We start from the raw sequence: 21083 nt of genomic DNA on the forward strand, positions 1-21083 counted from the left end.
GTAGCTCTCTTACAGTGCAATGCAACAAGCACAGACTAGATTTAATCTCTGATTGCTCTCATTCATTTCAGATAGGGTTATCAGTTTCTTTCTTTTGAAAAACATAATAATCTCATACAGTAGATTTAGTTTACTACCATTATCATATCAAAAATTTAATTTTGCCTTTAAGGATACTTACACTGCAGAGGAAGATCCAGGGATCCCACAGATTTTAACAATGGCCCTAAATCAGCTGGCAATGCAGTTGTCAAGTGACAAGATAACATTTTTGCCATCTTGCTGGCTTCATAGGAAAAATTACCTCCCTTTAGTTTCAGATGGTTACCATGCCTGGGGGAAGGATGAGTGGGACATTAACTCCTTCCCCAGCAGTGATGTGGTCATGATAACACATCTACGCAGCTCCTCTTCCCTGCCTTATGCTCTTTATTCAGAGAAGCAAGATCCGGAGCAAGATTTGGGCTCGTTCCAGTTGGAAAGTATTTTTAGTTTTACGTTTCTTCATATGAAAAAAAAAAGGTTCTCACAACAGACAAGTCTTTTTTTCTTTAAAGATTTATGACAACATGAGATGTATTGTTTCTTCTATTTTAATCTGCCTTGGTGATAAATTTCTATTTTCCTCATTAAAAATTACGATCTTTGGAAAAAGTACATGCAGGAATAAACAGCATGTGGGATGTCAGCCTTGGATTTCACGGATAAAGAACTGCTGGGATGAGAGAGCACAACGTCAAGTCCTGCCCTGCAGAGAAACCAGTGGAGAGCAGTAAGCGGTGAAACACCTGCTGGCCATCCAGCCCCTCTGCATCACTCCGGGCAGCCTCCCAGCCCCACGCTGGGCCCGCCTGGTTATTTTGCATGCTAGCATGGATCGAGGCATTTCATCAGGGCAAAACATAACACTTCTTCTCCCAAAGTCTGCTTAGGGAAGAAAGGAAATGTCGCTTAATAACTGTATTCACAAGGAAAGAAGGGAAAACTGTGGGCTGCTGGAAACTCCCCAGATGAAGGACTGGGCAGGGATGTGCTGATTCCAGCAGATGAAGGAGGGAGAAGGTGGCTGGTCTCTGGCAGGCAAATGATGAGCTGGAAACCATGCCAGGGTGTGTCACCAGCAGTATTCCTCTGTCATGTCTCAGTCTTCTCTTTGTCTCTTGCTAGATTTTGACAGAGCTCCTCAGATTTGGATGCATTTCCATTTACAGCCTATTAACATATCATCTCTATGGATATTGTCTATTTGTTTCTCTAATTATTCTCTATTACTTAACACAAACATACACCCCTCCACCCAGTTAGGTCTTTCCTCTATTTAGACACAGGTTTTTCTAATTTTATATCAATAATGAAAGAATGAGATTACATTTCCTAAAGATTCAGGTTGTTCCTTGAATTTGGGTGTCATAACATTTTGAAGGGAGCTCTGAGTCATGGTTAAATAACGGGAAGAAACCAGTAAGTACTGTGTCTAAGGGAAAGGCATAACAGTAGCCATTATCTGGAGCTGATGGCAGCTGAACTCTGGTTAGGAATGAGATCTGTTATTATAAGTGTGATCACTGGAATTCAGTAAGGGAAACAGCCAAGTTTCTGTGCTTAATATCTCCAGAAGAAGAATGTGTACCTTCCCAGATGACTCATGTTGGTCAAAGACAATTCCCTGGTTCAGCTGGAGGAACAACCTGGTAACAGCCTCTTGAAGCAGTACGATATCACCCTGTTATCCTCTCTTCCACACTTTTTCTATTTTAATGGGAAATGGTGGAAGTATTCTTCATTGCACATGAAGAGCTGTGTGTTTAGTGAGGATTTAGCATGATGTTTCCCTGTGTCTGGTGGGGAAAATTTCCTGATTATCAAACTGTGAACCATCAGTGGCATAATTTCCTAAGCACTCAGGGAGCAGTGTTCTTACGGTATTTGCATGCCTGGAGATGCAGCGAGCACTGCCAATGCCTACTGGTGCCAAAACAGGTTAGGAAATTGATTATCCAGAACTGGATAATTTGGAAATACTGCAATGTGCCTTTCTGCATCTTTAAGTATATCTTTTGAAACCTGATGCCAAGTGACTTCAGAGCCTAATTTTGCTGTCAAAAGCCCTTCAATCAGTTAGGAACTCTAGTCTCGCACAGGGACAATGAAAACGGGGCTATGAGGCAAAGTCTTCAACCCTGCTGACTCCCCAGGACGAGTCATTTCAGCTTGCCGTAACTCACTGGGCTTCCAGCAGCAGCAGCTCAGAAGATGCTCCAGTGGCTGCCAAGGTGCCTCTGCTGCAGGAACAGACAAAAAGAGACAATGACCTACTCCGTCAGGCACCCAGGCAGCACATTGCCCTTGCTCCTAAACCCCAGCCAGCTCCCACTGGGGCTCTTCTAAAAGACTCGGATGCTCCTCAACAATAAAGTTAAACCCTTAATTCGTTTAGAAGCCTTTCATTCGCTATTTTTCCTTAACTCATCTATGAAAATGTCAGTGACAGTCACTGCTAGTTTTTCATGCATGAGATATGGCTCAAAGTTAGTTGGGCGTGTGCCCTGTTTAGCTTTTGTATATGTAGAACCAATAGGATGCTCAGCTAGGGAAAGGACCCAAAGTAGTTAACTCACAGCATACAACACAGTAATATACCAATGAATCATTCAATCAATGAATAGTAGCAGGTAAGAGAAAGGCAGAAACACCCACTCACTCCTATGTGTTCTGCTAAATTAAAAGCTCATTCCTAAGAATTAGTCTATGGAATTGTGTCCTGTGTTCTTGAATTCTCTATGTGCTGTAAATATCATGCATACTGAAATGACTCATCCTTTAAAGGCAAATGCTCAATTTAAATCAAAGAACTCTTGATTTTTTTTTTTCTTAAAGATAAGCAATAATTTATTTCTCTTTCATCTTCACAATTATCACATACTGCCCAGCTACATGACCAATGTCACTACATAACACAGGAGAATTGCCCACCTACACTTTACTTGGACAAATACAACTGCAATTTACAGATTAAATGTACTGTACAATGTGTTGCTGGAAAAATGCCATTCTTATCTATATGATGGGATGTGGCATACGATTTATAAACAGATGCAATCTAAGATGTAAAACTTTAAAACTTGTTAAGCCAAGGATACAGTATAAAGCATTTTGTTTTGGTATTGTATTGTTACTAAAGTAGAAAAAAGAGAACTAGAGAAATAAATCCAGGTCTTAACTTACAGAATATGTATTAGGTTAAGAAAGTAATTGGTTTCTCCACTTTTTTTTTGTTTTGATTTTCTTTTTCTTTTTTTTTTTTTTCCTACAAATGAATAATATGAATATATTGCAAGATAAAGAAAGACTGCCAGATAAAGAAGGTACCGTTATATGAAAAACAAATTAAAATTTACCAGGTAATTTTGCTTACAAAAAGGTCAAACTATAAACAGTCACAAAATATATAAAAATGCCACATTGAACGAGGCAATCGTACTCTACCTAAACTGGTAGTATACTGTCTGAAAGAAGTTGCGTTCATACAGTAGTAACTGATAAAAAGGCATTGTGCACTCTCGTGCCATCTGGAGATTTAGCACCATGTGTCATCAGTTCTTGGATTGTCATCCAGTTGTCCAAGATTTTCTTGTTTCTCTTTTTCATCATCTTTTTGTGACTCAGTTCAATAATGTTAATTTCCTTTTTGCCCTCGCTGCCACTCTGCGGACTCTCCTTAAGACACTCCAGCCTGCTCCTCATCATGAACTCTCGCCGCCTCCTCTGCTCCTTAGCTCGCACCAAATGCTGCTTTCGCTCTTCTTTGCTCCAGTAGCGACCCATCTTCATCTCACTCATTGTATCATCATCTGTCGTCATCCCACTGCGCTCCTCTTTAATTTTTAAGGCACGTTCCTTCAGGATTCTGTCTCGAACCGGTCTCTTTGTGATGTATCTTGTCCCATCACTCCTTATTTTCACTTTCCATTCCATCTTGGGCTCTGGACACTTCTGTGAGTCTTTGCACATGCTCACCAGGCTGAGCTGGCTTTGGGCGTACTCCACAGCAGACTTCTGCTGGATAAGTTGCATATAGCTTTGATAATGCTTTGCATGAGCAGGTATATTCCCATACCTGTAAGCAGAGCTGTGGTATGGAGACAGGTAGGGAATGTGCTCGCTGCTCTGCTTTTCCTGATCTGTGAACTTGCTGCCTTCTGATGCCAGTACTGCATCCTCAGCAGCACTGTTTTGCTCACTGGGTTTGGTTTTGGCTGAGGTTGTCTCCCTGTTGCTTTGTCCTGAGGATGACTGATTAGCCGCAATTGTGCTCCTCAGGTTTTTCCTGTTGGTGATGCTGATCATCCTCTGGAGAGAGTTATCAGGGGATCGCTCCACTGTCAGTGGAGTGCTCCTGCAACTTTCAGCTGTGTTGTAGGCACTGGAGCTGTCCTTGTCAGACTTCTCAGGGTGCTCCATGATGTCATCCAGTTTGCCTCTTTGTACATCTATGCTGGTGTTATAATTTCTGAACCCTTCATCATGTAAAGTCCAAATGTCTCCATACTGATCCCTCACCTTTTGGAGCCGGTGAGCTTGCATAATATTCTGACATTCCAGTTCAATGTTCCTCAGTTCCTCATTGAGTAGCTGCAGCTCATGCTCCACTCCATCTTGCTCTCTTCTGTTGCACTCAATCGTGCTGCTTGAGTAATATAAGTCATACTCCCCACGGTTTTGAATCTTGCACTTCAGTTCCAACAGCTTCCGAAACCTTTCACATTCCTCCTCTGGGTTTCCTATGAAATCAGATTCAATGTATTCCCCAGACACAAAGCTTTCATTGCACTGGAGCTCAACGCTTCCTAACGTATCTTGGCTGTGGCCCAGCTCCCGTTTGCTCTGCAGGGTAGCACTGTTCTGCTCCTCAGGTGCATTTTCTTGCTCTGAGCTCTCATCATTACGCAGACTTTCATCTGTAGGTCCCACCCCACTATCCTTCTCATGATTGTTGGATGATGAGGTTGCAGTGTCTGTAGTGCCATCCTCCTCTTCATGTTTCTTTGGCTACAAAAATGAGCAAAGCAAAATGATTATCAAATGCAGACCATCTTACATGAGAATATTTTCCAGCTCTGTTTTGCTTAAACAGCTGGGATCTGATTTAAGCTGAATTAAAACAGATCACTAAACAGCAGTCCTACTGCTCATAGCTTTTAAACATTTCTGAGAGTCATGCTGTGGTGGCCATACTGAGTGAAGCAGATGAATTACAGCGCTAGTGACACATCTTCTGAAGTCCAGAAAGAAATATTTCCCTCTCTAGCTAAGCCATCTCTTTGCTGTGCTTAAAGATAATGATCACCAGATGGTGCACTGTTTTTGATTCTGGATTATGGCCAGAGACTGGTGGAGCTGAAATCTTCTCAAACTTGGGAAAAAGCTTCAGCACTGATATCACTTAAAAAAAATAAATAGAGAAAGCAGCCATTCAAAATGACTAGTACAATGTAAAAGAGTGCAAAAAGAATTTTTTTTTTTTTTTTTTTACTAGCAAACTCCTTGTTTGCTACACAGAGATGGGCCTGGTTTAAGCCTGTAGAGCCTTTTCCACTAGAACCTCCACAGCCCTCTCTCACACTTCTTGTTTTCAGTAGTCTTTTTCTGAAAGACTGTTCATTTTGACTTCTAGGATTTTGTTCAAATAGACCTCTCTCCATTGCATCCCCAGAGACCATTTTTGCTCCCTAGTTAGAGTTTATGTTCCTTAGAAATAAAAACAGCCTTTTACTATTAAGTGTCAAACAACAGTGAGCAGTCGCCATGGGTACAATGTCAAGCTTTTAGGCTGTTGTTTTTAAATTCACACTCCACTCATTGTACCTAGCCTATTCATATTCTCAACCTATTTATATTCTCAAATAATGTGAGATAATACTTCTATGACGAGACAGGCTCTTTATTTTTCAAACTGGATGAGCAAAGAATTGCCGCCCATTCCCAATCACGCCGAGTGCAATTTATATGGTCTGTTCACCAAATATCTAAGTGTACATTGTACCAACCAAATGCCATCCATCATTTAGCAGGTATAATTGCATAATTGTGTATAATGGTAGTAATAATCAAAGGAGAAAAAGGTACAGTGCACCCAGTGAAAAGAAACAAACTCAAAGAGGCCACTGTCATAATTCTCTTTTCCTCTACTTTGACAGGCAATAAAACAGGATGAAAATGTGTCTCCTATCGCATCCTTTCTCCTCTCTTCATGTGCACCTCCTGATCACGCATCCTTTGATTGGTTTCCTTTCTTCAGTTGTTAGGAAAAAATAATGGCCTAGTCTCAGAAAAACAAAAATAACCTCCACCCTCCAAATGCAACGTAACAGTTCAATAAAATAAATATCGAAAAAAACACAACACTAGGGGAATTCAGTGTCTGTGATGGACCAGGTAAACATTTCTGAAAAGATGTTTTAGCAGTTTGTTGTCAGATAAGACCGGCAAAAAAACCCTTCTCTTTAAAATCACAGCACACATTTTACATTCATCCTTTTGCACATACGATGTACAGCTGAAAACAAAATGCACAGGAAAAGTTTAATTCTCATGTAGCTTGGGCAGCCACACCAGTAATGTGCCAATTACTATCTCTCGCTCTCCCAAAATGGGGAGAAACTCTCCCCTTGAATTTAAGCATCAAGGGACAGAATGTATTCAGTGTTATTCAAGGGGTCATGAAAATGTTCAATGTTTCTTGATGTTGTAGGGTCAGAATTTTCTGGAAACTAGGTTTTGATACCGCAAGGGACAAATGTAGATTTTCATGATAATTCTCCAACTTTTAAAAAATTCAGTGGTACATATTTTCCTGATCTGAGACACTCTCAGATCTTTCTTCTTACCCCTTAAAAAAACAAGGGTATCTTCTTGTCACAGGAAGAGGCAATGTGAAGAGCAGCACCTACAATACTCACACACAATTTTGCATTTTTCTAGTTTACCTCCTCCAGGTGAGTGCTACTACATGAGCTATTCTGGTCCCCTCTCTCCCCTGCTTTGGAGCTGCTCTACCTTCTATTGACCTCCTCTGCCCCCAAACCTTTCAGCAGAGCAGTGACCCCAGTCTGGGTCACCTACACCTCACCCTGGCCACTGCACTGTGTAACCCATGATCCTCACTGCTCTGGAAAACATTTAACTACTGACACAAGGGAGAACAGCTCCACCAGACCCTGGGAAGGCCATGCTGCAGAACAGCCAGGGATTCGGGTGCCTGCCCCAAATGCAGGGCTTCATTCTCATTACCAAACAAGGAGGGCCACAATCTGCTCTTTGACCCTGAGGTGCGTGACATAGCACCACTTGCATCCATATGAACAAACCCATAATTATGGTGGCTTATCCATCCTGCGTTAGCACAGTTATGCGCTTACAGGAGCTGAGGTCCGTGATGTCTCCAGCATGGTGCCACACCACCAAGCATATATTTGAGCACTTCTGAAAAAGATCTCTTAATGTATCTATTTGTATAGGTGTTGGAAACAGATTTACAGTTCAGGCCATGCAATCAACACTTTAAGAAGTAGTGGCTCTTGTTTTCCACACCTCTTTTATTGACAATTTAAACTTTGCTCCTTCAATCTCCACTTGATTTAGACTGAGTGAATATGCTGCCATCTACTCATTACACTACCCGTAATTAACATACACACACACACAAGATGTAAACAAAGCAAACCTTATATTTCCAGTCTAACAGAAACCACATGAGTGGGACTGATTTGGCCAAATTTGTCTATAGAACATGCAGCTGAATGTCAGTCACTTTGGGTTTCCCTCCCTGTCAGGAAGAAGCAAGTGCCTGTACAGTCAGAGGGTTCTCAACCTAAAGCAGATGCCCTTATAATGCTAAATCTTTCCCCACTATGGGGATACTAGCAGCTAGTTCAATTAAGAAAATGTAAAGTAATACAGATATTTATTGTACTGCGGTTTTTGATACATACTTTTAAAATAATCCACTGTGACTCAAATTACGGTAGTACCTGGCATTTCTGTCCTGGACTTGTCATGCTTGACAGAGCTCCTAAACATGTGCAGACTGAGCAGTCTTTTACAATATAAGATTATTTTAATTTTATTTTGAAAAGTAGCAAGCCTAATTCCAGGTTAAGCCCCTTCTGAAAAGCAAGAGATAGTCTCCAATTGTCAGTGCGTTGCTTTTATCAGTGTTATCTATTCCAAACAAAGTATTTGTTTTCAAACGTAGGTTGTCAATCTCTTCTACAATTACTTCTGTTTGAAATACCAAAGGGCTCCTTAGGCCTCATCTTTGCAGTGAGAACTCAGATAATGAGAAGGCGAATCTGGCGGTGCGTACAATCAAGCAATAAATGAACCTCAAAAAATTCTGCATTTCAGCTCCAGCAAGCATTCATGCCTATAAAATGGTTAATCTTGCAGGAATTCAGGCACTGTTCTATTCTCATTTTACAATTTATGATGTATATTGGGACTCAAAGCCCAGACTGCTACTGAAGTTTGAAGACAGTGAGATTCAGTTGAAGGTTTTAATAAATGCTGCTGCTTGGCTCTCCGGTCAGTGAGAGGGAGATGAACCACAGCAAGAGGAGTCTCCAGTGGCAGGATAACCATGAAGTACTCCAGCCACCAGGGAAGACTGGGATTGATATCAGTGGTGCACTAAAAGGGAAAATGCTCTTCATCAAACAATGTTGTTCTTTTAAAACAGGCCTCCCTCAAAAAAGAATTTTCCCCAGATATTTTCTCTGCATCTCAGCTTTGAATGAACTCAAATGTGGTTTTTTTTTTTTTTAATCCAATTCTTTCTCTTCTTAATAGGTTTTGATATATTTCATGATCCTGATAAGAATTCCTGCATAGCAAATACATGGTATTCTTCTGAAAGTTATCTCTGCTGCACAATGAACTGCGATGTTGTAAAGGGGAGGGAATACAATGCGTTATAAAAAATGGAGAATTACCTCTTTCCTTGAAGTTTATTGGACTATTCTATAAGAGCAGATAAAATTTTTCACTCAATTCTATAGAGTGGCTCCAAATCTTACAGAAAAGACATGACTATCTACTTGACTCTTCTATTACAAACTGTACCAAATTTTTCTGTGACAGCTCACACAATATGTTAAAATGGCACTCTGCAAAACAGACTCGTATTTAGAAGAATATTCTGCTATAGTGTGTATTCATTCCTGCAGTTCATAAGAATCATGACGACAGATGAATATGAAGCCAGAGAACTGTGTTTTGATTCACAAAAATCAAAGCTGGTGTTGGAGCAAAATCTCCATGGCCAACATTGGAGATTGAAGAAACTCAGCTTGGCCACTGGCAGCTGCAACGAGAGTGGTTTCATTGCTCCAATGGATTATGTGATTCACCTCAGGAAACTGTCAGACTTCCCAGCCTAACAAGGAATATAGAACCAGTTTTCCAACTTGCTGAGTCAACACATAGAGTCTAGAGAGACAGCAGCTGTCACAAATTACTGATGCCCCATTACACACCAAGCTGCTTTTTTCAAGCGTAGCTCTCTTCTCCAGTAAGATAAAATCTCAACAGGAGGAAAAAAAAAAACAACAAAAAACAAACAACCCTATCCTTAGTGTAAGATCTCAGTTGGGAACAAGTAATTTCAATGGCTTCTGTGAAACTACTTCACAGAACACCACTGTTCAATAATTAACACTATCTGCAACCCAAATTCAGTGAAAAAGCCAAAGTTTGACAAGAACTTGGGAGCAGGAGGTCACAACTGTGAAGTGATTTCAGAGGCCCCAACATGTCGTGTGAGGGACTAGTAAGGGTTTGTAGACAGAACTGCTCAAGAATTTCCTCCAGAAGTGGGGGTTGATGTGAAAATATCACTGTGCAAAGAAAACTGCTTTGTGAAGAACGAGTGTTCTTTCTGACAGGAAACGTTTTGCAATCTGAGATAAAATTTGTGATTAAAAAAATAAAGAAGATGCCAAATACTAGTTCAAAGTAGCTAGCAGTGCAGTAGTTAGCACATTTAACTTGGGAAAGTGAGGCTTGGATCACTGCCTGGAAAAGAGGGTCATAACTAAAAGGCCCTATAGATCCTATTCCAAGGCTTCCTTCACACCTGACCCTGGAGTTACTTTACTTTGTGTAAATAATTAAATGCTTGTAAGATCAAGGATTTGTAATCTGATCTATCATCTTCCAGAAAATTGACTTAATTATTCTGTCAGTGTCTCTGTCCCAGTGAATACTCAATTTATGAACAGTGAATAGCTTTAATAGGAGCTACCACTTGGTCAATAGCCCAGCATCAAGGCTGGAGGGAAGGTGAGGAGCAAACAGGCTGGATGCATGTTCCTGCCCCCACTGTGGACCAGGCAGTAAGGTATTTGAAGCCAGGTCTCCTGTTAAGCAAACAAGCTCCCTGGTTTCCAGAAGAAGGAAAGCTCTCACAGTCTTCTTCTCTGTCTTCAATTCAAAGAAAAATGCCTTAGGTTCTGCTTTCGACCAATTCAGAATGGGGACAAAATTGCAAGTCACAAATTTCTGTGGGTGAAAAAACCAGTTTCTTCCCAGCTGCACATACATAGAAGCCAGGAGATGAAGCTGGATTTTATTACTGTGGCTCCATACAGGTGTGTGTGCTGACAGATCATCTGATTCAGGTGTGGATAAGGTCACTCACGCCTTCGAAAATAAAGTACAACTGAGAATACTCATCCATTGATGAAACTGTATGGCTGGGGTGTGCATGCATCTTTGCTGTAGTCACACTGCTTACAGCACATATGGGCGGGTAAAAGCTGGGATAGCAGCAAGCTGAGACTATACTATCAATATGCTTATTTGTCTCCATTAACAAAACAAATGCTGAGCTGTGTGCTGCCGGTATAAGAAAAATAGACTTGAATTACCAAAACACCTGTTGTTTATTTTAAACACCTTTTCCATCTTGTTTTGCAAGCTCTCTGGTGCAAAGGCTGGCTCATACCTCACATGCATATAAGAGGGTCATCTATCTCAACTTGGAGCTCTATGTGCCACACTGATAAAATTAATTAAAAAAAATTGACATAACATATAACAACATAAACCCCAAACACTTCAGAATTTAAGGAAACCACTACTATTCTGAGTGTTCATAGAAAATGAGAAATCTGTACTTATCATAGCCTCCTAAATTGTTTGCTAACTTGTGATACTGGGCCTAATCATCTTTTCCTTACCTACAGCACGCTGGAGTTGACAGCATTTTAGAGACAGAATTCCATCAAAGCCTTTAACTCCATTTTACTGGACACCATTTCATTCTCTTATTAATAAGAAAGTATATCTATTAAAATTTCAAATGATATGTTTGTAGCAGTCCTACCTGCTCCACCTCATTGGCTGTGTACTGCATTGCTTCATTATGCTGCTCTTCCAACATTTCCAAGTTTAACTCCTCTAAGAAGTCATTCCTTTCATCATCGAGCCACCCTTCTTCCAGCTGCAAAGAATACATTAGTACATTATATTATGTTAGCAAGGACACACGCTAAAACAGAGTAAACCCAAATGGCAATGCTTGACTAGTTCTTTTTATCCTAATGATTCTCTTCAGAAAGCCAGGCGGTAGGAGTTCACGTCTCAAAAAGGGAAGAAAAAGAAGGATAAAAAAAAATGGGACTCATGCCTTTTATCCTTTCTTGAAACAGTATGACTGATTTTCTCTCATAATGAAGGAAGACTGCACAGCACAGACATTATTTCCTTTCAAAAGGTATGAAAGGCACAGTGCATAATCCTGAAGCTGTCATGTTCATTACTGCCGAGAGTCCCCGTGCTGAAAGAGCAGCAACGTTACTAATAGGGCCAGGAGGCAACCGGGCTCTTTCCTCTAACAACCTCCATCTCAGCGCTGTGCCCTGCTGCTGCCACCTCCATAGAAACCTGATGTTGTGTTTCCGTCACTGTTTTCCCATTGATCTTCCAGGTAAAGAAACAAACAGAAGAGGGTGACAGAAAGAGGTGGTGATTTAAAGGGAGGTTATTTTTGTTCTTGCGGTGTGCCTGGAAGCAAGGCTTATCTGTTTGTTTATTTTTTCCCCCAAGTGTAAAATAATACTTTGACATTTGGTGAAGACAGTGTTGCAAAAGGACAGGAGGGGATGCTGTGTTTTCTGTCAAGTGAGTATATCCTCTTCCCGTACCCACTTTGCACCCTTCACATCTTTCTAAACCGATAAAACAGGCACCCCTAGCAAAAACACTATTTTTCCCATTTTTTTCATTGTGCACATGTGTGCACATGGCACACAGCCATTTGTATCTGCAATCCCTTGCCAGATGACACACTGCGTCAAAAAGAAAAATATTGGTCAGGGTCACTCCTAGCCACAATGATGAGATCATAGCAGAAAGAAACACACATTGTTTTGTCACTGGTGAAGGAACCAGAGGAAAAAGGTGACAAAAAGTATGCTAAAAGGTGAAAGTGTCAGCATTAGACAATCATAAGAGTACAAACTATTCATGTCCCAAGACAACAAGAGCAGTGTAACATGGGCCAACACCTACAGCAGCTATAGGTACCACTACCTAAAAGCCAGGAGAGCTCCGGCCACAGATGCCAGTCAGAAAAGCTACACCTAACCAGCAAGCAGTAGTTCAAAGCCACACAAGGAGTGAGTGATGCTGTGTGATACTTCTAGCTGAATACTGGCAGGAAACCACTGTTTCCTTCACAAACTCTGATGTGTTTTTGCCCATGTCAATGAACTCTGTCCTCTTCTAAAGAACACAAGCCTTTCACCATTTCCCTTGGCAAAGCCAGCTTCTAACAGTGTGGGATTAGAAGAAGGCTTTTTTTCTTGAGGGCATGTAATTTTCATATTTATCCTTCATGGGGCTTTCAAACCATTCTGGTACTGGCCACTAGTTCTGTTTACTTGTCTTGTTTGCTTCTTTTTCCCAAGGAAAGCATGGACACAGCCTTCCACTACCGTAAAGGACACAGACGAATTTCTCTCATTTGAGGAAATTGCAGAGATTAACAAATCTGGAGGACAAAAGATGTATCTCACTTGGGCAAATCTGCCACTTTGATTGTGGCAGACCCAGTACCTAAGTAATGGGAATGCTTATGTTATATTGTAGCTTTTAGAATAAAAATAATAGAGTATACATGTGCACTACATAGACTGTTTGCACATACACGCATGTGAATGCACACGCCTGTGCCATTTGTTTACATACTTAACAGGTTGTGCACTGCTCTGGTGCTCTGTTTCAAAACATAATTATTCATTGGTATTCACTGTGCAAATAAATGGCCAGAGAAGGTTTTCTTCCCTGTTTCTTCCCAGTCACCCTTTAAGATTGTAATATTGCCATTAACATTTTCTATCTAGAATAAAAGCCTGCCTAATCCTGCTGTCTTTTACCAAAGAAATACAACTAGCAGAAATCAGTTTGTGGACAGCCTTCTTCAGTTTTGTATGAGCATGTTCTTAAAACACATACATTAAACAAACAAACAACCAAAGCCCCAAGCCCAAGCCAAACCACACTTTTATAATGTGAAAGGAGCATGCATATGGGGACCTATACTGGCACAGCTAAGTAATTCCTTATCTTATATTAATGTAACTTTTTCGTGTTGACCAGTCTAAACAAACACAGAGAATGAACTTGCCCGGGGCCTGTATTTTATAAGTGGATAGATTTCTGTTCCTTAATGAAAAACAAAATCTAAGTAAAAAATAGTAAGAATAATGTGGAAACAACTCTTTCAAAACTTCTGCAACTTCCAGTGAGGGCTATAATTTTGCAATATAAACTGATATATGGCTTTTTTTGCTGTACTATGTCACTGGTTTTATGGGAATTGTTTAGATTCCTGAAAAACATAAAAGAAATGAGTGCTGAAATTGTGAATCTTTTATAACTACTGTATTCAAGTAGAGATTCCGAGTGGCACTGAAGTAGACTTACTCAATTTAATTTATACAGAGTATGTATCTAGCGAGACTGAGAATATCAGATCAATAGCATGAAAGACAAATGGCAACAAAACCAATTCTGAATTGTTGGCAGATGGAGAGAACTGTGAAAATATAATGTCTTTTTGCGTTGCAATCGCCTATAAACAGAATAAAAAGGGAAATACAAACAGTACTCTTCTTCCACTCTACCTCTCCTTTAGTCTGATGATCAACCTAACATCTGTCCCCTGCAAGGATATAAAAAAATCTTGGCATGGCACGATTCTTGACATTAGCATTATTTTATTTTTAAAACCATATAAATTTTTCTAAAAGCTTTTAAAAATGCATCTCCCAAGATACAATTTGTAATGTACAAGCAGGTTCTTGTGACCAGGGTACTTTGAAAACAACTGAATCCAGGTTTGCTGAATGGTATTGTAGTGAAAGTTCCATAATTGTTACATAAACAGTTTACATGGCTGCTTATAAGTGTATAGGATAAAAAGAGCCATCACCAATGACCAACTACAGCTTTGTGTAATTTCATATAAATGACTGAGGTATGTACGGGAAATTTATCCCCAGAACAAATAAGAACCATCTAACAAGTAACACATAGTTTTCAAGTTCTACTTCATAATTTATTAATATGATATTAGTGCTGTCAGCTTTATTTGTATACCTGCTTACTCTGCTGGAGAGCAATTGCTTAGTTTGGGGAAAACAAGCCCTAGTATTATCATGTTATTTTCTTTGTTGGCTAAACAGGGACAAAGCTCTGCAATTATCTGTTTCCTCCTTTTGTCAGGAACTTTGGCATTTCTATTTCTCAGCAGTTTATTATTTACAGCAACAGTGAATGTATGGTATAACCCGGGTTCTGGCTCAGTGCATCTATTTAGCCTAACCTGCATCTCTGGTCTTGCAACCAGCAACACAATTTTCTTGCATTCTTCGCTGGAGAGCAATGCCACTGCCTCTTCCCGATTCTGGACATCTTGGCCATTTATCTAGAAAACAAATGAAAGTGGCACATTAGTTTCTATTTCCACAAAGCAACACACAATAAAGGGCAGATATCAGCTCATTTGTGCTGAATGTATGGACAATGAGACTCGCGCAACGGGCTCATCTTCAGCCCCTCCGTGGTAAGTGCCTTCACTCAATTATGCGCTTACTGTAAGAGCTGTATCGATCGTTGAAGGATGGCGGACATCAGAGGAAGCAGTTATGTTCATAAATGTCCAACCTGCGCCCTGGTAACATACATCTAGCAACACAATTAACCAGCCCTTGACAGGTGACGTTCATCTTTCTCCGTTCAGAGTAATGGAAGTGTCACTCCGAGATAATAGTGCTGGTGGAAGCAAGACTGGTAATGCTACAGCTGAAATCAGTCACCCGGTATGCTGGTGGAGAGCCAATTAGAGAGCTACAGTATTATCTCTCACCAGGCAATACTTACAGGCCACTACTTATTGCTGCTCCATTTAATCATTTCATATTTGTGTGGACAGCTTAGTACCCAGAACCACACGAAACATATGTATCCCCCTTAGAAGGGGATAATCAAAATAAAAGTGGTTCTCCAATAAGGATATGTTTTTCTTGCTACCTTTCTCCTGTTCTGTCAGCTCATTAAACAGTCACATCCATGACTACATGGTAACAAACACATTTTGCATTGTCCAAAACCTTTTATTGAGGGAATCAAATAGAAGTCTCATTTTCCATGCATATTTGGTTTTGTCCAATTCACAGCACAAGAGGGGGACTCTTCTCATTGTGGCAACAACAAAAAAATAAAAACCAAACACAAAAAACCACACCCCAAAACCAAATTGGTCTATTTGAAAATGGGTGTAAACAATACTGGAAGACAGAAGGATCTGAATATTTGGGGAAAACAAAATCTTGTAAGGGTTTGATTTCAAACCAACAGGAACTTCCCGGTTGAAAAGTAAAGAGAAAGAAAAGAGAAAACCACAGCTTTAATTCAGATCAAAGAAAACCCCCATGTGCCCTGACGATCTAACGCAGAGGTGTCAAACCTACTTTCCCTGGGGGACACATCAGCCTCATGGTGGCCTTCAAAGGGCCGAATGTAATTATAAGACGGTAGAAATGTAGGACTAGTTACATTTATACAGTCCTAAAATGACATTCAGCCCTTTGAAAGCAACCGTGAGGCTGATGTAGCCCTCGGTGAAAATGAGTTCGACACCTCTGATCTAATGAGTAAAATGTCTGAGACCCTTCAAAGCTTACATGAAGGGTTTGTGGGAAAGCTGCCCTAACCTGACAAGTAGAGATGCAGCCAAAGAGGTGCAGGAGCAGATCTCCAGCTTGTGCTAAACACATCCAGCTGCAGTGGCTGCTTTGGTGACACCCAGTGGCAGCGGTGGTGGCCCTGTGGACCTGCACAGCCTGGAGGTGCCCACCCCCACCAGATGCACCATCATGGAGGACAAGCAGAACTTGAGTCTGCCCCATGGCTTCTCAACCACGTGGACAGCACTTGTCAGCCTGGAGGTTCACAGCTAAAAACAGCAGTTTAAGCAAGTCTCACTAGGACTGTCCCTATAAAACCTTTCTTTTGACTTTGTAACATTTCATGTGAAATACTCAGGCTGTTCTCAGACGCTTAAGGAAACTGGAAAGGTGACAGGAGAGGTGTGAGGTTTGTGAGAATGTAAAGGGGACAGTTTCAGCCTCAAAAACATGAGGAAAACCACTGTAATTTTGTGACAAATAAACAAAACAGAGCATCCCTCCCAGACTTAACCAATGCCATCCACCACCCACAGAAAATGCCCCCATGCTCAAGGATCAGTCTCTCTCCCAGCCTCAGTGTAATCCCCTCATAATGGCACTGTCACCTTCTATTTCTCTGAGTTATCTCATCAATAAGAGTAGATAGAGGGTCAATGTGTTTTCAGATATGAAAGTAAACCCCACATAACTCTCCGGGTGTTAACTTTAATGATCAAATTCATAGCTATATATCAGCACTGACATTAAAGTAATGCTCCAGTCTACAAAAGGATGGCAGAATTACCTATGCTTTTCTCCCAGAGTCTTTACTCACAATTGAAATGGATTTCATTAGGAACTGGAGAATATTTGCCTGAACTGCTGTTGGCTCTCCACCCAGAAATTTAAGAAACCAAGGAAAGGAGCAGAAAATAGGCCTACTCTCTGTTTCCGTATTTTGAAACATAAAGAGCAGGAATGAAAGCTGTTTCTACTCAGTCAAATAAACTATTTTTTTTTCTAATTTTTGAAAGTTAAAAAAACAATCCTGTTTCCTTTCTTCAGTAGGTAGAAAGGTGCAGAGGCAGTGGACTGACTTTTCCACTCCTAGCTGCACCTCATGATTTATTCCCATCACTCCAAGTACCACCCAGGAGCTCACTGCCCTCATGCTGTGGTGTCTGTATCTTCTGGGTGGGGAACACCATTCATCCTGTGAATGTTTGCACATTCCCAGCCACAAAGAGACTAAACCAGCAGACCTTGAATGAGCCCTGGCATTAAAATGTGACTTATTATTTCCTTTCCAAAAGATGGGCCACTTTGGTAAGCCAGCTCGTAGACCCTGTTGTGTTAGCTAGACTCCCAAAGCCAATAGCAGGGTAAAAGATACAGGTACAGGTTTCAGAAAAGAAATTTCCTACAGAAATGAAAAGACTGGAGGGAAGAAACAGGCTGATCTTGCGACAGTTCGAAAGCTCATGTGCCTAAATTATTGAAGGGCAATTATAGAACCAGTTACAGAAAAGTGACCTGTCACACCAGGAATTACTTCTGGGGCTTCACTGAAAAAAGGTCAAAACGCAAGGGAAATTGACTGAGAACCAGAACTAAAATGCTACAATACAGCAAGGACTTTCCAGTGTACTGATTTTTAGTAGCTGTTTTGTAATGCTGTCACTAGGGCAAAAAATGAACTATTCACTGCCCACTGAAAACAGAATCCCGCTGCCATTCGAACTCCTTGCCTCTCTACACAGGTACGCTGCCCCCTCCAGAGCCAGCAGATGGCTGCCCTCACCCACAGGGGCTGTGCTGTACCACACAAACCTGTCTTTGGGGCAGCTCTTCAAATGAGCGGATTAACAGAAATGAAGGAGAAAAAAAGAAAAAAGTCAAGATAGTAAATAAGAAAATAACTCAGAATAGCAATGTCTTACTGGTGGAAGAAAGAAAATATTAACAAAAGCCTAATGAACCCCCCCTGAGGTATGTTCAAGATCATTCTTCACTAACAGCACATTTTTGCATGAAAACTCTTACTATCTCTGCTCAGCGCAAGTGAGTTTTACCCAAATTTATGTGATCAGTGAATGATCAGCATGTCACTGACACCCATATTTATGACTGCAGAATCCCTGTTTAGAATTTGACACTGAGATGAACATAGTGGAAATGAGATTTGCTAATAAATATGGCAAAAAAAAAGATGCAGGACATAAGGGCATGAGCCAAAGCGAGTTTGTCATTCTCATTTTTCAGTACACACGCTGTAGCTCCCAGCTATTGTGTTAAAAAACAGACAGACATGGATTTTCTCATCGATCACAGTAACAAAGAGAACTACCTTCCCTCATTAACAGTCCACAGAGAAGACAGCACTGCGTGTTTGTCTGAAAAAAGAGTTTAAGGAAGAGTCTATTGTCACATACTTGCAAAATGCGATCTCCTTCACGGATCCGGCCATCTCTGGCAGCAATGCTGTTTGGATCAACCTGCACAGGACAATATCCAGTAATGGAACATGGAAAGATTTTTAGTGGAAATCATAACATCTGCACAATTGCACAATTTGAAAAAGTAACATTTTTACTCTATACAGAGGCAATCTGAAGCTTCATTTAGAGTCATATAAACTCAACAGTTCTTTAAATAGTAGCATAAACTTGTTTCAGATAAAAGCCTAAAGATAGAAAGGGTTGGGAGCATAAGATTTTGAGATTAGTACTTCCCTATGCCACCGTCAGGCATTAACCTTCAGCTGTCAGAGTGCTAAGAATTTAATGAGAGAGTCCCTCTTCTCTGGAAGTTCACTATGGACTAAGGTGCTTCTACAGCAGTTGTTAACTCCATACTGTCTTTGGAAAAAGAGCAGGTTTATTTTTCCTTCATGGAAACATTTACTATTAAATTATTGTCTCCACTATCAGTCTGTTATTTCCTCTGGAATTTTGCAGCTTGCAAGGAAACAGAAAAAAACCCCAAAGGATCTAAATCGTATAGATCACTCACAGGTATTGTATATCGTCCCTGGTCTGAGTCAGTTAATTTTAAGTTAGTTTAACCTAAATAAATGTGTAGGGCTCCATTAACAGTTCATCAAAGTCATTATAGCTCATCCCTGAGCAATGACCTACTGTTCATTGCAGGGCAATTCGATCTATCACCTTTCACTTGACGGTTATTTTATATCATTTATTTTGCCTTGTCATGCCATAAGCAATTTTTTCAAACGAAACATCTCAGTTGAACATTTGGTTTGCAGGTTACATCCTCTACAGCTGTTAGATATTATTTTCTTATTGTGCATTGTCACAGAAAAAAAACGATTCTGAAGTGCTTAATCAAGTACCTAAGACAATATAACTACATTCCCTGAAAAAGATCTGAGAAATTTCTACCATGTAGGAAAACCAGCACATTTGAGATTTAATCCTGGAATGTACTAAGAGATTCCTGCACTTTCTTCATTCTCACAAGATCAAACAGATTTTAACAGCAGTGGTTATACAACTGGTGGAATACGTATTCTTGGTTAGTTTTATATTAATTCCTCATTCTTCTTCCAAGGTTGTGGTTTTCAGGTTCTCTGACATTGCTGCTGGTTTGTGAATTTGCATTGTTGCCTTCATCCCCCTTCACTTATATGTAGGATAAATCTCTCTACCAATCCTCTCTGTCCATGAGCTTCACTCAGAATTTAGAATCACAAAATCATAGAATATCTCAAGTTGGAAGGGACTCATAAGGATCATGGCATCCAACTCCCTGCTCCTCACAGCACTACCTAAAACTAAACCATATGACTAAGAGCATCATCCAGATGCTCCTTGAACTCTGACAGGCTTGGTACTGTGACCACTGCCCTGGGGAGCCTGTTCCAGTGACCAATCACCCTCCCAGCGAAGAACCTTTTCCTACTGTCTGAATTTGGTTCAACATGTCCCAAAAGCAACACATTTGGAACACAGTTCATGCAGGACAATCGCCAGCGAGCTTGGACTCAACAGTGACCTTGGACTCACAAGAGTTCTGCTTTATCCAGAAAAACAACCCTCTTTGAATGGCTGGAGACTCAAAGGGAGCTAGTGTTCTTGGAATTCTTGTGGACTGACTCCGTGAAACACTAACACTCTGTGATACATGCTGGATGCCATGTTTTCACAGTGAAGCTAATGAAAACCTGAGGGTTCATCCCACCTCAGTATCTAGTATTCTATTTTCTGTCTAGCAAGAAAAATATTATTAGTCTTTCTATGTATTCCTCTCCCAAGCTACTCTCTCCACCCACCCCTGGTACCTCTGTGTGTACCACAACTGTAACAAACCCACAAATAATAAAATAATGATTACCCACTGTGACCATTACTGAGATTGTAGCAGGGGGAGAATGCAAGCAGGATATGCACAAGGTGCTTTTGTCCTTAAAAATTCTGCCTGATTTCCATCATAAGGGCATATTTCTTTCAAAATTCAGACCATGCTCGGACTGCTTTGTACTTGTCTAACTATGATGTTGTAGTTAAAAGCATTCACATTAAAGAAGCTCACTAGTAATGATTATACTACTTGGGTAGCATAATTTAAACTGATAATCTAAATGAATTGAAAGTGACATGTGCTGGCTGATGGCCGACGTGTCTGCTCTCTGGTCTCAGAGCACTTGCTCTTACATTCCCTGGCACCTTCAGCCCTCCACCACGAGCATCTCCCACGTCCTTACCTCGCTGACATAGATCCCTGTGTCCTCCTCATCATCGGTTCTGTAACAGACAGTCAGCCCCAGCTTCTCCTGGCTGCTAATGCGGCACAGCTCCACCTCCTACAAGAAAACACACAGGCTTGCATGGT

The 21083-nt window shown here is 40.7% G+C and overlaps 1 protein-coding gene across 3 annotated transcripts in view; it reads right to left on the reverse strand.

The window, feature by feature from the left end:
* Positions 1-2865: 2865 nt before the first annotated feature.
* PDZRN4 (PDZ domain containing ring finger 4) overlaps positions 2866-21083 on the reverse strand; it is a 252875-nt gene continuing 234657 nt past the window's right edge. For all 3 annotated transcript variants that reach the window (XM_065853911.2, XM_071803094.1, XM_065853921.2), the window contains 5 exons: positions 20956-21054; positions 18665-18727; positions 14888-14989; positions 11384-11500; positions 2866-5049 (listed from right to left, as the gene is read on the reverse strand). In XM_065853911.2, the coding sequence (XP_065709983.2) occupies positions 3523-5049; positions 11384-11500; positions 14888-14989; positions 18665-18727; positions 20956-21054 (1908 nt within the window). In that variant the 3' untranslated portion in view covers positions 2866-3522. The remainder of the gene's footprint in view (positions 5050-11383; positions 11501-14887; positions 14990-18664; positions 18728-20955; positions 21055-21083) is intronic.

The sequence above is a fragment of the Patagioenas fasciata genome, chromosome 1 (assembly GCF_037038585.1).
Source record: "Patagioenas fasciata isolate bPatFas1 chromosome 1, bPatFas1.hap1, whole genome shotgun sequence".
NCBI lineage: Eukaryota > Metazoa > Chordata > Aves > Columbiformes > Columbidae > Patagioenas > Patagioenas fasciata.